The sequence below is a fragment of the Oncorhynchus gorbuscha genome, linkage group LG21, assembly GCF_021184085.1.
Source record: "Oncorhynchus gorbuscha isolate QuinsamMale2020 ecotype Even-year linkage group LG21, OgorEven_v1.0, whole genome shotgun sequence".
In the NCBI taxonomy this organism is placed as follows: domain Eukaryota; kingdom Metazoa; phylum Chordata; class Actinopteri; order Salmoniformes; family Salmonidae; genus Oncorhynchus; species Oncorhynchus gorbuscha.
The window spans coordinates 2,780,980-2,797,078 of record NC_060193.1 but is presented as its reverse complement, the minus strand read 5'-3'; the positions used below and the strand labels follow the sequence as shown (position 1 = coordinate 2,797,078).

At 52.4% G+C, this 16,099-nt stretch overlaps 1 protein-coding gene across 4 annotated transcripts in view; it reads right to left on the bottom strand.

The window, feature by feature from the left end:
- LOC124008443 (cell wall integrity and stress response component 1) overlaps positions 1-16,099 on the bottom strand; it is a 34,039-nt gene that overhangs the window by 11,501 nt on the left and 6,439 nt on the right. For 2 of the 4 annotated variants that reach the window (XM_046319722.1, XM_046319724.1), the window contains exon 3: positions 11,840-12,220. In XM_046319722.1, coding sequence (XP_046175678.1) covers positions 11,840-12,206 — 367 coding nt within the window. In that variant the 5' untranslated portion in view covers positions 12,207-12,220. Of the gene's footprint in view, positions 1-11,839; positions 12,221-13,099; positions 13,938-16,099 lie in introns of those variants that run through there. The other 2 variants (XM_046319721.1, XM_046319720.1) reach the window with 2 other exon arrangements.

Sequence of the window (16,099 nt, the reverse complement as noted above, 5' to 3'; positions counted from 1 at the left end):
TGGGTGAATATGAATGACAGTAACCTAAACCTGTCACTGTTACATTGAACTGGGTGAATGACAGTAACCTAAACCTGTCACTGTTACATTGAACTGGGTGAATATGAATGACAGTAACCTAAACCTGTTACATTGAACTGGGTGAATGACAGTATCCTAAACCTATCAATGTTACATTGAACTGGGTGAATGACAGTATCCTAAACCTATCAATGTTACATTAACCTCCCTCATCTTTGAACGGCACCGACCTCTACTGGTAGAATACAAGCTACAGGGCTGGGCTACCATATAACTAGAGAGAGAGAGCAGGGACTGAAGACAGACAGAGAGAGAGAGAGCAGGGACTGAAGACAGACAGAGAGAGAGAGAGCAGGGACTGAAGACAGACAGAGAGAGAGAGAGCAGGGACTGAAGACAGACAGAGAGAGAGAGAGCAGGGACTGAAGACAGACAGAGAGAGAGAGAGCAGGGACTGAAGACAGACAGGGAGAGAGAGAGAGCAGGGACTGAAGACAGACAGAGAGAGAGAGAGCAGGGACTGAAGACAGACAGAGAGAGAGAGAGCAGGGACTGAAGACAGACTAAAGAGAGAGAGAGACAGGGACTGAAGACAGAGAGAGAGAGAGCAGGGACTGAAGACAGACAGAGAGAGAGAGCAGGGACTGAAGACAGACAGAGAGAGAGAGCAGGGACTGAAGACAGACAGGGAGAGAGAGCAGGGACTGAAGACAGACAGAGAGAGAGAGAGCAGGGACTGAAGACAGACAGAGAGAGAGAGAGCAGGGACTGAAGACAGACAGAGAGAGAGAGAGCAGGGACTGAAGACAGACAGAGAGAGAGAGCAGGGACTGAAGACAGACAGGGAGAGAGAGAGAGCAGGGACTGAAGACAGACAGAGAGAGAGAGAGCAGGGACTGAAGACAGACAGAGAGAGAGAGCAGGGACTGAAGACAGACAGGGAGAGAGAGAGCAGGGACTGAAGACAGACAGAGAGAGAGAGAGCAGGGACTGAAGACAGACAGAGAGAGAGAGCAGGGACTGAAGACAGACAGAGAGAGAGAGCAGGGACTGAAGACAGACAGGGAGAGAGAGAGCAGGGACTGAAGACAGACAGGGAGAGAGAGAGCAGGGACTGAAGACAGACAGGGAGAGAGAGAGCAGGGACTGAAGACAGACAGAGAGAGAGAGAGAGCAGGGACTGAAGACAGACAGGGAGAGAGAGAGCAGGGACTGAAGACAGACAGAGAGAGAGAGAGCAGGGACTGAAGACAGACAGAGAGAGAGATAGACAGAGAGAGGGGGGGGGAGAGAGAGCAGGGACTGAAGACAGACAGGGAGAGAGAGAGAGAGAGAGCAGGGACTGAAGACAGACAGAGAGAGAGAGAGAGCAGGGACTGAAGACAGACAGAGAGAGAGAGAGCAGGGACTGAAGACAGACAGAGAGAGAGAGAGAGAGCAGGGACTGAAGACAGACAGAGAGAGAGAGAGAGAGCAGGGACTGAAGACAGACAGAGAGAGAGAGAGCAGGGACTGAAGACAGACAGAGAGAGAGAGAGCAGGGACTGAAGACAGACAGGGAGAGAGAGAGCAGGGACTGAAGACAGACAGAGAGAGAGAGAGAGAGCAGGGACTGAAGACAGACAGGGAGAGAGAGCAGGGACTGAAGACAGACAGAGAGAGAGAGAGAGAGCAGGGACTGAAGACAGACAGAGAGAGAGAGAGAGCAGGGACTGAAGACAGACAGAGAGAGAGAGAGAGAGCAGGGACTGAAGACAGACAGAGAGAGAGAGAGCAGGGACTGAAGACAGACAGAGAGAGAGAGAGCAGGGACTGAAGACAGACAGGGAGAGAGAGAGCAGGGACTGAAGACAGACAGAGAGAGAGAGAGAGAGCAGGGACTGAAGACAGACAGGGAGAGAGAGCAGGGACTGAAGACAGACAGAGAGAGAGAGAGCAGGGACTGAAGACAGACAGAGAGAGAGAGAGCAGGGACTGAAGACAGACAGAGAGAGAGAGAGCAGGGACTGAAGACAGACAGAGAGAGAGAGAGCAGGGACTGAAGACAGACAGAGAGAGAGAGAGCAGGGACTGAAGACAGACAGAGAGAGAGAGAGAGAGCAGGGACTGAAGACAGACAGAGAGAGAGAGAGAGCAGGGACTGAAGACAGACAGGGAGAGAGAGCAGGGACTGAAGACAGACAGAGAGAGAGAGCAGGGACTGAAGACAGACAGAGAGAGAGCAGGGACTGAAGACAGACAGAGAGAGAGAGAGCAGGGACTGAAGACAGACAGAGAGAGAGAGAGCAGGGACTGAAGACAGACAGAGAGAGAGAGAGAGAGAGCAGGGACTGAAGACAGACAGAGAGAGAGAGAGAGAGAGAGCAGGGACTGAAGACAGACAGAGAGAGAGAGAGAGAGCAGGGACTGAAGACAGACAGGGAGAGAGAGAGCAGGGACTGAAGACAGACAGAGAGAGAGAGAGCAGGGACTGAAGACAGACAGAGAGAGAGAGAGCAGGGACTGAAGATAGACAGGGAGAGAGAGAGCAGGGACTGAAGACAGACAGGGAGAGAGAGCAGGGACTGAAGACAGACAGAGAGAGAGATAGAGAGCAGGGACTGAAGACAGACAGAGAGAGAGATAGAGAGCAGGGACTGAAGACAGACAGAGAGAGAGAGAGCAGGGACTGAAGACAGACAGAGAGAGAGAGAGAGAGCAGGGACTGAAGACAGACAGAGAGAGAGAGAGAGAGCAGGGACTGAAGACAGACAGGGAGAGAGAGAGCAGGGACTGAAGACAGACAGAGAGAGAGAGAGAGAGCAGGGACTGAAGACAGACAGAGAGAGAGAGAGAGAGAGCAGGGACTGAAGACAGACAGGAGAGAGAGAGCAGGGACTGAAGACAGACAGAGAGAGAGAGAGAGCAGGGACTGAAGACAGACAGAGAGAGAGAGAGAGCAGGGACTGAAGACAGACAGAGAGAGAGAGAGAGAGCAGGGACTGAAGACAGACAGGGAGAGAGAGAGCAGGGACTGAAGACAGACAGAGAGAGAGAGAGAGCAGGGACTGAAGACAGACAGAGAGAGAGAGAGAGGAGAGAGCAGGGACTGAAGACAGACAGGGAGAGAGAGAGAGAGAGCAGGGACTGAAGACAGACAGGGAGAGAGAGAGCAGGGACTGAAGACAGACAGGGAGAGAGAGAGCAGGGACTGAAGACAGACAGAGAGAGAGAGAGCAGGGACTGAAGACAGACAGAGAGAGAGAGAGAGAGAGCAGGGACTGAAGACAGACAGAGAGAGAGAGAGCAGGGACTGAAGACAGACAGGGAGAGAGAGAGAGAGAGCAGGGACTGAAGACAGACAGGGAGAGAGAGAGCAGGGACTGAAGACAGACAGAGAGAGAGAGAGAGAGCAGGGACTGAAGACAGACAGGGAGAGAGAGAGCAGGGACTGAAGACAGACAGAGAGAGAGATAGAGAGCAGGGACTGAAGACAGACAGGGAGAGAGAGCAGGGACTGAAGACAGACAGAGAGAGAGAGAGCAGGGACTAAAGACAGACAGAGAGAGAGAGAGCAGGGACTGAAGACAGACAGAGAGAGAGAGAGCAGGGACTGAAGACAGACAGGGAGAGAGAGAGCAGGGACTGAAGACAGACAGAGAGAGAGAGAGCAGGGACTGAAGACAGACAGAGAGAGAGAGAGAGCAGGGACTGAAGACAGACAGAGAGAGAGAGAGAGCAGGGACTAAAGACAGACAGGGAGAGAGAGAGCAGGGACTGAAGACAGACAGAGAGAGAGAGAGAGAGCAGGGACTAAAGACAGACAGGGAGAGAGAGAGCAGGGACTGAAGACAGACAGAGAGAGAGAGAGCAGGGACTGAAGACAGACAGGGAGAGAGAGAGCAGGGACTGAAGACAGACAGGAGAGAGAGAGAGAGAGCAGGGACTGAAGACAGACAGAGAGAGAGAGAGCAGGGACTGAAGACAGACAGGGAGAGAGAGAGCAGGGACTGAAGACAGACAGAGAGAGAGCAGGGACTGAAGACAGACAGGGAGAGAGAGAGCAGGGACTGAAGACAGACAGAGAGAGAGAGAGCAGGGACTGAAGACAGACAGGCAGAGAGAGAGCAGGGACTGAAGACAGACAGGGAGAGAGAGAGCAGGGACTGAAGACAGACAGAGAGAGAGAGAGAGAGCAGGGACTGAAGACAGACAGGGAGAGAGAGCAGGGACTGAAGACAGACAGGGAGAGAGAGAGCAGGGACTGAAGACAGACAGGGACTGAAGACAGACAGAGAGAGAGAGAGCAGGGACTGAAGACAGACAGGAGAGAGAGAGCAGGGACTGAAGACAGACAGAGAGAGAGAGAGCAGGGACTGAAGACAGACAGAGAGAGAGAGAGCAGCAGGGACTGAAGACAGACAGAGAGAGAGAGAGCAGGGACTGAAGACAGACAGAGAGAGAGAGAGCAGGGACTGAAGACAGACAGGAGAGAGAGAGCAGGGACTGAAGACAGACAGAGAGAGAGCAGGGACTGAAGACAGACAGAGAGAGAGAGAGCAGGGACTGAAGACAGACAGGGAGAGAGAGAGCAGGGACTGAAGAAGACAGAGAGAGAGAGAGAGCAGGGACTGAAGACAGACAGAGAGAGAGAGAGCAGGGACTGAAGACAGACAGGGAGAGAGAGAGCAGGGACTGAAGACAGACAGAGAGAGAGAGAGCAGGGACTGAAGACAGACAGAGAGAGAGAGAGCAGGGACTGAAGACAGACAGAGAGAGAGAGAGCAGGGACTGAAGACAGACAGGGAGAGAGAGAGCAGGGACTGAAGACAGACAGAGAGAGAGAGAGAGAGCAGGGACTGAAGACAGACAGAGAGAGAGAGAGAGCAGGGACTGAAGACAGACAGAGAGAGAGAGAGCAGGGACTGAAGACAGACAGAGAGAGAGAGCAGGGACTGAAGACAGACAGGGAGAGAGAGAGCAGGGACTGAAGACAGACAGGGAGAGAGAGAGCAGGGACTGAAGACAGACAGAGAGAGAGAGCAGGGACTGAAGACAGACAGGGAGAGAGAGAGAGCAGGGACTGAAGACAGACAGGGAGAGAGAGAGCAGGGACTGAAGACAGACAGAGAGAGAGAGAGAGAGCAGGGACTGAAGACAGACAGAGAGAGAGAGCAGGGACTGAAGACAGACAGAGAGAGAGAGCAGGGACTGAAGACAGACAGAGAGAGAGAGCAGGGACTGAAGACAGACAGAGAGAGAGAGAGCAGGGACTGAAGACAGACAGATAGAGAGAGCAGGGACTGAAGACAGACAGATAGAGAGAGCAGGGACTGAAGACAGACAGAGAGAGAGAGCAGGGACTGAAGACAGACAGAGAGAGAGAGAGCAGGGACTGAAGACAGACAGATAGAGAGAGCAGGGACTGAAGACAGACAGAGAGACAGAGAGAGAGAGCAGGGACTGAAGACAGACAGGGAGAGAGAGCAGGGACTGAAGACAGACAGGGAGAGAGAGCAGGGACTGAAGACAGACAGAGAAAGAGAGAGAGCAGGGACTGAAGACAGACAGAGAGAGAGAAAGCAGGGACTGAAGACAGACAGAGAGAGAGAGAGCAGGGACTGAAGACAGACAGAGAGAGAGAGAGCAGGGACTGAAGACAGACAGATAGAGAGAGCAGGGACTGAAGACAGACAGAGAGAGAGAGCAGGGACTGAAGACAGACAGAGAGAGAGAGAGCAGGGACTGAAGACAGACAGATAGAGAGAGCAGGGACTGAAGACAGACAGAGAGACAGAGAGAGAGAGCAGGGACTGAAGACAGACAGATAGAGAGAGCAGGGACTGAAGACAGACAGAGAGAGAGAGCAGGGACTGAAGACAGACAGAGAGAGAGAGAGCAGGGACTGAAGACAGACAGATAGAGAGAGCAGGGACTGAAGACAGACAGAGAGACAGAGAGAGAGAGCAGGGACTGAAGACAGACAGGGAGAGAGAGCAGGGACTGAAGACAGACAGAGAAAGAGAGAGAGCAGGGACTGAAGACAGACAGAGAGAGAGAGAGAGCAGGGACTGAAGACAGACAGAGAGAGAGAGAGCAGGGACTGAAGACAGACAGGGAGAGAGAGAGCAGGGACTAAAGACAGACAGAGAGAGAGAGAGCAGGGACTGAAGACAGACAGAGAGAGAGAGCAGGGACTGAAGACAGACAGAGAGAGAGAGAGCAGGGACTGAAGACAGACAGAGAGAGAGAGCAGGGACTGAAGACAGACAGAGAGAGAGAGAGCAGGGACTGAAGACAGACAGAGAGAGAGAGCAGGGACTGAAGACAGACAGAGAGAGAGAGCAGGGACTGAAGACAGACAGAGAGAGAGAGAGCAGGGACTGAAGACAGACAGAGAGAGAGAGAGAGCAGGGACTGAAGACAGACAGAGAGAGAGAGCAGGGACTGAAGACAGACAGAGAGAGAGAGCAGGGACTGAAGACAGACAGAGAGAGAGAGAGCAGGGACTGAAGACAGACAGAGAGAGAGAGAGCAGGGACTGAAGACAGACAGATAGAGAGAGAGCAGGGACTGAAGACAGACAGAGAGAGAGAAAGCAGGGACTGAAGACAGACAGAGAGAGAGAGAGCAGGGACTGAAGACAGACAGAGAGAGAGAGAGCAGGGACTGAAGACAGACAGATAGAGAGAGCAGGGACTGAAGACAGACAGAGAGAGAGAGCAGGGACTGAAGACAGACAGAGAGAGAGAGAGCAGGGACTGAAGACAGACAGATAGAGAGAGCAGGGACTGAAGACAGACAGAGAGACAGAGAGAGAGAGCAGGGACTGAAGACAGACAGATAGAGAGAGCAGGGACTGAAGACAGACAGAGAGAGAGAGCAGGGACTGAAGACAGACAGAGAGAGAGAGCAGGGAGCAGGGACTGAAGACAGACAGATAGAGAGAGCAGGGACTGAAGACAGACAGAGAGACAGAGAGAGAGAGCAGGGACTGAAGACAGACAGGGAGAGAGAGCAGGGACTGAAGACAGACAGAGAAAGAGAGAGAGCAGGGACTGAAGACAGACAGAGAGAGAGAGAGAGCAGGGACTGAAGACAGACAGAGAGAGAGAGAGCAGGGACTGAAGACAGACAGGGAGAGAGAGAGCAGGGACTAAAGACAGACAGAGAGAGAGAGAGCAGGGACTGAAGACAGACAGAGAGAGAGAGCAGGGACTGAAGACAGACAGAGAGAGAGAGAGCAGGGACTGAAGACAGACAGAGAGAGAGAGCAGGGACTGAAGACAGACAGAGAGAGAGAGAGCAGGGACTGAAGACAGACAGGGAGAAGACAGAGAGAGAGAGGGACTGAAGACAGACAGAGAGAGAGAGAGCAGGGACTGAAGACAGACAGAGAGAGAGAGAGCAGGGACTGAAGACAGACAGAGAGAGAGAGAGAGCAGGGACTGAAGACAGACAGAGAGAGAGAGCAGGGACTGAAGACAGACAGAGAGAGAGAGAGCAGGGACTGAAGACAGACAGAGAGAGAGAGAGCAGGGACTGAAGACAGACAGAGAGAGAGAGAGCAGGGACTGAAGACAGACAGAGAGAGAGAGAGAGGGACTGAAGACAGACAGAGCAGGGACTGAAGACAGACAGAGAGACAGAGAGAGAGAGAGAGAGAGAGCAGGGACTGAAGACAGACAGAGAGAGAGAGAGCAGGGACTGAAGACAGACAGATAGAGAGAGCAGGGACTGAAGACAGACAGAGAGACAGAGAGAGAGAGCAGGGACTGAAGACAGACAGGGAGAGAGAGCAGGGACTGAAGACAGACAGAGAGAGAGAGAGAGCAGGGACTGAAGACAGACAGAGAAAGAGAGAGAGCAGGGACTGAAGACAGACAGAGAGAGAGAGAGCAGGGACTGAAGACAGACAGGGAGAGAGAGCAGGGACTGAAGACAGACAGAGAGAGAGAGCAGGGACTGAAGACAGACAGGGAGAGAGAGCAGGGACTGAAGACAGACAGAGAGAGAGAGAGCAGGGACTGAAGACAGACAGAGAGAGAGAGAGCAGGGACTGAAGACAGACAGAGAGAGAGAGAGCAGGGACTGAAGACAGACAGGGAGAGAGAGAGCAGGGACTAAAGACAGACAGAGAGAGAGAGAGCAGGGACTGAAGACAGACAGAGAGAGAGAGAGCAGGGACTGAAGACAGGGAGAGAGAGAGCAGGGACTGAAGACAGACAGAGAGAGAGAGAGCAGGGACTGAAGACAGACAGAGAGAGAGAGAGCAGGGACTAAAGACAGACAGAGAGAGAGAGAGCAGGGACTGAAGACAGACAGGGAGAGAGAGAGCAGGGACTGAAGACAGACAGAGAGAGAGAGAGAGAGCAGGGACTGAAGACAGACAGAGAGAGAGAGAGAGAGCAGGGACTGAAGACAGACAGAGAGAGAGAGAGCAGGGACTGAAGACAGACAGAGAGAGAGAGAGAGAGCAGGGACTGAAGACAGACAGAGAGAGAGAGAGCAGGGACTGAAGACAGACAGAGAGAGAGAGAGCAGGGACTGAAGACAGACAGAGAGAGAGAGAGAGAGAGCAGGGACTGAAGACAGACAGAGAGAGAGAGAGCAGGGACTGAAGACAGACAGAGAGAGAGAGAGCAGGGACTGAAGACAGACAGATAGAGAGAGCAGGGACTGAAGACAGACAGAGAGACAGAGAGAGCAGGGACTGAAGACAGACAGGGAGAGAGAGAGAGAGAGAGCAGGGACTGAAGACAGACAGGGAGAGAGAGAGAGAGAGAGCAGGGACTGAAGACAGACAGAGAGAGAGAGAGCAGGGACTGAAGACAGACAGAGAGAGAGAGCAGGGACTGAAGACAGACAGGGAGAGAGAGCAGGGACTGAAGACAGACAGAGAGAGAGAGAGAGCAGGGACTGAAGACAGACAGAGAAAGAGAGAGAGCAGGGACTGAAGACAGACAGAGAAAGAAAGAGAGCAGGGACTGAAGACAGACAGAGAGAGAGAGAGCAGGGACTGAAGACAGACAGGGAGAGAGAGAGCAGGGACTAAAGACAGACAGAGAGAGAGAGAGCAGGGACTGAAGACAGACAGAGAGAGAGAGAGCAGGGACTGAAGACAGAGAGAGAGAGAGCAGGGACTGAAGACAGACAGAGAGAGAGAGAGCAGGGACTGAAGACAGACAGAGAGAGAGAGAGCAGGGACTGAAGACAGACAGAGAGAGAGAGCAGGGACTAAAGATAGACAGAGAGAGAGAGAGCAGGGACTGAAGACAGACAGAGAGACAGAGAGAGAGAGCAGGGACTGAAGACAGACAGATAGAGAGAGCAGGGACTGAAGACAGACAGAGAGAGAGAGCAGGGACTGAAGACAGACAGAGAGAGAGAGAGCAGGGACTGAAGACAGACAGATAGAGAGAGCAGGGACTGAAGACAGACAGAGAGACAGAGAGAGAGAGCAGGGACTGAAGACAGACAGGGAGAGAGAGCAGGGACTGAAGACAGACAGAGAAAGAGAGAGAGCAGGGACTGAAGACAGACAGAGAGAGAGAGAGAGCAGGGACTGAAGACAGACAGAGAGAGAGAGAGCAGGGACTGAAGACAGACAGGGAGAGAGAGAGCAGGGACTAAAGACAGACAGAGAGAGAGAGAGCAGGGACTGAAGACAGACAGAGAGAGAGAGCAGGGACTGAAGACAGACAGAGAGAGAGAGAGCAGGGACTGAAGACAGACAGAGAGAGAGAGCAGGGACTGAAGACAGACAGAGAGAGAGAGAGCAGGGACTGAAGACAGACAGAGAGAGAGAGCAGGGACTGAAGACAGACAGAGAGAGAGAGCAGGGACTGAAGACAGACAGAGAGAGAAAGAGCAGGGACTGAAGACAGACAGAGAGAGAGAGCAGGGACTGAAGACAGACAGAGAGAGAGAGCAGGGACTGAAGACAGACAGAGAGAGAGAGCAGGGACTGAAGACAGACAGAGAGAGAGAGAGCAGGGACTGAAGACAGACAGAGAGAGAGAGAGCAGGGACTGAAGACAGACAGATAGAGAGAGAGCAGGGACTGAAGACAGACAGATAGAGAGAGCAGGGACTGAAGACAGACAGAGAGACAGAGAGAGAGAGAGAGAGAGAGCAGGGACTGAAGACAGACAGAGAGAGAGAGAGCAGGGACTGAAGACAGACAGATAGAGAGAGCAGGGACTGAAGACAGACAGAGAGACAGAGAGAGCAGGGACTGAAGACAGACAGGGAGAGAGAGCAGGGACTGAAGACAGACAGAGAGAGAGAGAGAGCAGGGACTGAAGACAGACAGAGAAAGAGAGAGAGCAGGGACTGAAGACAGACAGAGAGAGAGAGAGCAGGGACTGAAGACAGACAGGGAGAGAGAGCAGGGACTGAAGACAGACAGAGAGAGAGAGCAGGGACTGAAGACAGACAGGGAGAGAGAGCAGGGACTGAAGACAGACAGAGAGAGAGAGAGCAGGGACTGAAGACAGACAGAGAGAGAGAGCAGGGACTGAAGACAGACAGAGAGAGAGAGAGCAGGGACTGAAGACAGACAGGGAGAGAGAGAGCAGGGACTAAAGACAGACAGAGAGAGAGAGAGCAGGGACTGAAGACAGACAGAGAGAGAGAGAGCAGGGACTGAAGACAGGGAGAGAGAGAGCAGGGACTGAAGACAGACAGAGAGAGAGAGAGCAGGGACTGAAGACAGACAGAGAGAGAGAGAGCAGGGACTAAAGACAGACAGAGAGAGAGAGAGCAGGGACTGAAGACAGACAGGGAGAGAGAGAGCAGGGACTGAAGACAGACAGAGAGAGAGAGAGAGAGCAGGGACTGAAGACAGACAGAGAGAGAGAGAGAGAGAGAGAGCAGGGACTGAAGACAGACAGAGAGAGAGAGAGCAGGGACTGAAGACAGACAGAGAGAGAGAGAGAGAGAGCAGGGACTGAAGACAGACAGAGAGAGAGAGAGCAGGGACTGAAGACAGACAGAGAGAGAGAGAGCAGGGACTGAAGACAGACAGAGAGAGAGAGAGAGAGAGAGCAGGGACTGAAGACAGACAGAGAGAGAGAGAGCAGGGACTGAAGACAGACAGAGAGAGAGAGAGCAGGGACTGAAGACAGACAGATAGAGAGAGCAGGGACTGAAGACAGACAGAGAGACAGAGAGAGCAGGGACTGAAGACAGACAGGGAGAGAGAGAGAGAGAGAGCAGGGACTGAAGACAGACAGGGAGAGAGAGAGAGAGAGAGAGCAGGGACTGAAGACAGACAGAGAGAGAGAGAGCAGGGACTGAAGACAGACAGAGAGAGAGAGCAGGGACTGAAGACAGACAGGGAGAGAGAGCAGGGACTGAAGACAGACAGAGAGAGAGAGAGAGCAGGGACTGAAGACAGACAGAGAAAGAGAGAGAGCAGGGACTGAAGACAGACAGAGAGAGAGAGAGCAGGGACTGAAGACAGACAGAGAGAGAGAGAGCAGGGACTGAAGACAGACAGGGAGAGAGAGAGCAGGGACTAAAGACAGACAGAGAGAGAGAGAGCAGGGACTGAAGACAGACAGAGAGAGAGAGAGCAGGGACTGAAGACAGAGAGAGAGAGAGCAGGGACTGAAGACAGACAGAGAGAGAGAGAGCAGGGACTGAAGACAGACAGAGAGAGAGAGAGCAGGGACTAAAGACAGACAGAGAGAGAGAGAGCAGGGACTAAAGACAGACAGAGAGAGAGAGCAGGGACTGAAGACAGACAGAAAGAGAGAGAGCAGGGACTGAAGACAGACAGAGAGAGAGAGCAGGGACTAAAGATAGACACACACACACACAAGTTGTCCGTTACCTGGTAATGATGTTGTGGTTTCCGTGGTCTCCCTGCCCTGTGATTGGCTGAGGGCTGTCAACCCTGACGATGTAGTCTGGGCGGTCTGGTTGGCTGTAGAGGGGCTCAGGTTGGCTGTAGATGGGGTCAGGCTGGCTGTAGATGGGGTCAGGCTGGCTGTAGATGGGGTCAGGCTGGCTGTAGAGGGGCTCAGGCTGGCTGTAGAGGGGCTCAGACTGGCTGTAGAGGGGCTCAGGCTGGCTGTAGAGGGGCTCAGGCTGGCTGTAGAGGGGCTCAGGCTGGCTGTAGAGGGGGTATCAGTAGGGTTGGAGGTGGAGTTGATGGATATACTTCCTTCAACAGAAACTTCCTCTGCTCTGGACCCCATCAGCACCAGGAGGCCTGGAGGACAGGAGAAATAGAGGAAGCAGCTCATTCAGACTCATCCGACTAAACAGATCACTGTGATAGGGAGGGAATGGATGGAAAGAAGAGAGAGATAACAGAGAGGGAGAGATAACACAGAGAACAGAGCGAGAGAGAAATAACACAGAGAACAGAGAGAGAGAGAGAATAGATAGAGATAATTGAGAGAGAGAGAACAGAGAGATAACAGAGATAATTGAGAGAGAGAACAGAGAGAGATAACAGAGAGAGATAACAGAGAGGGAGAGATAACACAGAGAACAGAGAGAGAGAGAATAGGTAGAGATAATTGAGAGAGAGAGAACAGAGAGATAACAGAGATAATTGAGAGAGAGAACAGAGAGAGATAACAGAGAGAGATAACAGAGAGGGAGAGATAACACAGAGAACAGAGAGAGAGAAATAACACAGAGAACAGAGAGAGAGAGAGCATAGATAGAGATAATTGAGAGAGAGAGAACAGAGAGATAACAGAGATAATTGAGAGAGAGAACAGAGAGAGAACAGAGAGGGAGAGATAACACAGAGAACAGAGAGGGAGAGAGAATAGAGAGATAATAGATAGAGATAATTGAGAGAGAACAGAGAGATAACAGAGATAATTGAGAGAGAGAACAGAGAGAGATAACAGAGAGAGATAACAGAGAGGGAGAGAGATAACAGAGATGGAGAGAGATAACAGAGAGAGATAACACAGAGAACAGAGAGAGAAATAACACAGAGAACGGAGAGGGAGAGATAACACAGAGAACAGAGAGAGAGAAATAACACAGAGAACAGAGAGGGAGAGAGAACAGAGAGATAATTGAGAGAGGAAATAAGTGTTGTAGAACCATACACAATTGATAAACTCACCCAGGACATAGATCTGAATGCAGATCGATGGCATATTGATGATTTATCACCTGATGGGTTTGGACAGTACCAAGTCTGTCACACGTGTAGAGACGAAAGTAAAGTATGTTTCCCCTCAGCGTCTCTCTCTGACAGGAATTGAGTCACAGACCACAAACCGCTAGCTGGGCTGTCTCTTAGTAGACTATAGTCACTTCTCCTCGTCTCCTCTGTATCCTCAACATACTGTAGGCATTCAACTCTGACCCTACGAACTCTGCAGTTTTCACTTCTACCTGATTACTAATATAACCCAGGTCTAATTCAGTCCCTGATTAGAGGGGAATCACCCACCTGGTGTCCCAGGTCTAAATCAGTCCCTGATTAGAGGGGAATCACCCACCTGGTGTCCCAGGTCTAAATCAGTCCCTGATTAGAGGGGAATCACCCACCTGGTGTCCCAGGTCTAAATCAGTCCCTGATTAGAGGGGAATCACTAAATCAGGCCAGGAGTAGAGGGGAATCACTAAATCAGTCTCTGATTAGAGGGGAATCACTAAATCAGTCTCTGATTAGAGGGGAATCACTAAATCAGTCTCTGATTAGAGGGGAATCACTAAATCAGTCTCTGATTAGAGGGGAATCACTAAATCAGTCTCTGATTAGAGGGGAATCACTAAATCAGTCTCTGATTAGAGGGGAATCACTAAATCAGTCTCTGATTAGAGGGGAATCACTAAATCAGTCTCTGATTAGGGGAATCACTAAATCAGTCTCTGATTAGAGGGGAATCACTAAATCAGTCTCTGATTAGAGGGGAATCACTAAATCAGTCTCTGATTAGAGGGGAATCACTAAATCAGTCTCTGATTAGAGGGGAATCACTAAATCCTGTGTAGCTCAGTTGGTAGAGCATGGCGCTTGTAACGCCAGGGTAGTGGGTTCGATCCCTGGGACCACCCATATGTAGAATGTATGCACACATGACTGTAAGTCGCTTTGGATAAAAGCGTCTGCTAAATGGCATATATTATTATTATTATTATTATTATATAAATCAGTCTCTGATTAGAGGGGAATCACCCACCTGGTGTCCCAGGTCTAATTCAGTCCCTGATTAGAGGGGACTCACCCACCTGATTAGAGGGGAATCACCCACCTGGTGTCCCAGGTCTAATTCAGTCCCTGATTAGAGGGGAATCACCCACCTGGTGTCCCAGGTCTAAATCAGGCCCTGATTAGAGGGGAATCACCCACCTGGTGTCCCAGGTCTAAATCAGGCCCTGATTAGAGGGGAATCACCCACCTGGTGTCCCAGGTCTAAATCAGTCCCTGATTAGAGGGGAATCACCCACCTGATTAGAGGGGACTCACCCACCTGATTAGAGGGGAATCACCCACCTGGTGTCCCAGGTCTAAATCAGGCTCTGATTAGAGGGGACTCACCCACCTGGTGTCCCAGGTCTAAATCAGTCCCTGATTAGAGGGGAATCACCCACCTGGTGTCCCAGATCTAATTCAGTCACTGATTAGAGGGGAATCACCCACCTGGTGTCCCAGATCTAATTCAGTCCCTGATTAGAGGGGAATCACCTACCTGGTGTCCCAGATCTAATTCAGTCCCTGATTAGAGGGGAAACACCCACCTGGTTCGAGTTGAGTTTGAGAGCTGTGGTGGAGGAGTGCTGGCAAAGTTCTGTTTTCACTTGCACAGTTGGTTGATGAAGGGGAGACAGACGAGGGAGAGGAAGCTGCTTAAGACTATTGAAACACAACCCTGGCCCTCCCCTCTGACAGGATGCTCTCTCTCTCTCCCTGGTCCTCCCCTCTGACAGGATGCTCTCTCTCTCTCTGACCCTCCCCTCTGACAGGATGCTCTCTCTCTCTCTGGCCCTCCCCTCTGACAGGATGCTCTCTCTCTCCCTGGTCCTCCCCTCTGACAGGATGCTCTCTCCCTCTCCCTGGCCCTCCCCTCTGACAGGATGCTCTGTCTCCCTGGCCCTCCCCTCTGACAGGATGCTCTCTGTCTCCCTGGCCCTCCCCTCTGACAGGATGCTCTCTGTCTCCCTGGCCCTCCCCTCTGACAGGATGCTCTCTGTCTCCCTGGCCCTCCCCTCTGACAGGATGCTCTCTGTCTCCCTGGCCCTCCCCTCTGACAGGATGCTCTCTCTCTCTCTGGCCCTCCCCTCTGACAGGATGCTCTCTCTCTCTCTGGCCCTCCCCTCTGACAGGATGCTCTCTGTCTCCCTGGCCCTCCCCTCTGACAGGATGCTCTCTCTCTCTCTGGCCCTCCCCTCTGACAGGATGCTCTCTCTCTCCCTGGCCCTCCCCTCTGACAGGATGCTCTCTCTCTCTCTGGCCCTCCCCTCTGACAGGATGCTCACTCCCTCTCTCTCTGGCCCTCCCCTCTGACAGGATGCTCTCTGTCTCTCTGGCCCTCCCCTCTGACAGGATGCTCACTCCCTCTCTCTCTGGCCCTCCCCTCTGACAGGATGCTCACTCCCTCTCTCTCTGGCCCTCCCCTCTGACAGGATGCTCTCTGTCTCTCTGGCCCTCCCCTCTGACAGGATGCTCTCTGTCTCCCTGGTCCTCCCCTCTGACAGGATGCTCTCTCTCTCCCTGGCCCTCCCCTCTGACAGGATGCTCTCTCTCTCTCTGGCCCTCCCCTCTGACAGGATGCTCTTTGTCTCTCTGGCCCTCCCCTCTGACAGGATGCTCTCTGTCTCTCTGGCCCTCCCCTCTGACAGGATGCTCTCTGTCTCTCTGGCCCTCCCCTCTGACAGGATGCTCTCTGTCTCTCTGGTCCTCCCCTCTGACAGGATGCTCTCTCTCTCCCTGGCCCTCCCCTCTGACAGGATGCTCACTCCCTCTCTCTCTGGCCCTCCCCTCTGACAGGATGCTCTCTGTCTCTCTGGCCCTCCCATCTGACAGGATGCTCTCTGTCTCTCTGGTCCTCCCCTCTGACAGGATGCTCTCTCTCTCCCTGGCCCTCCCCTCTGACAGGATGCTCACTGTCTCTCT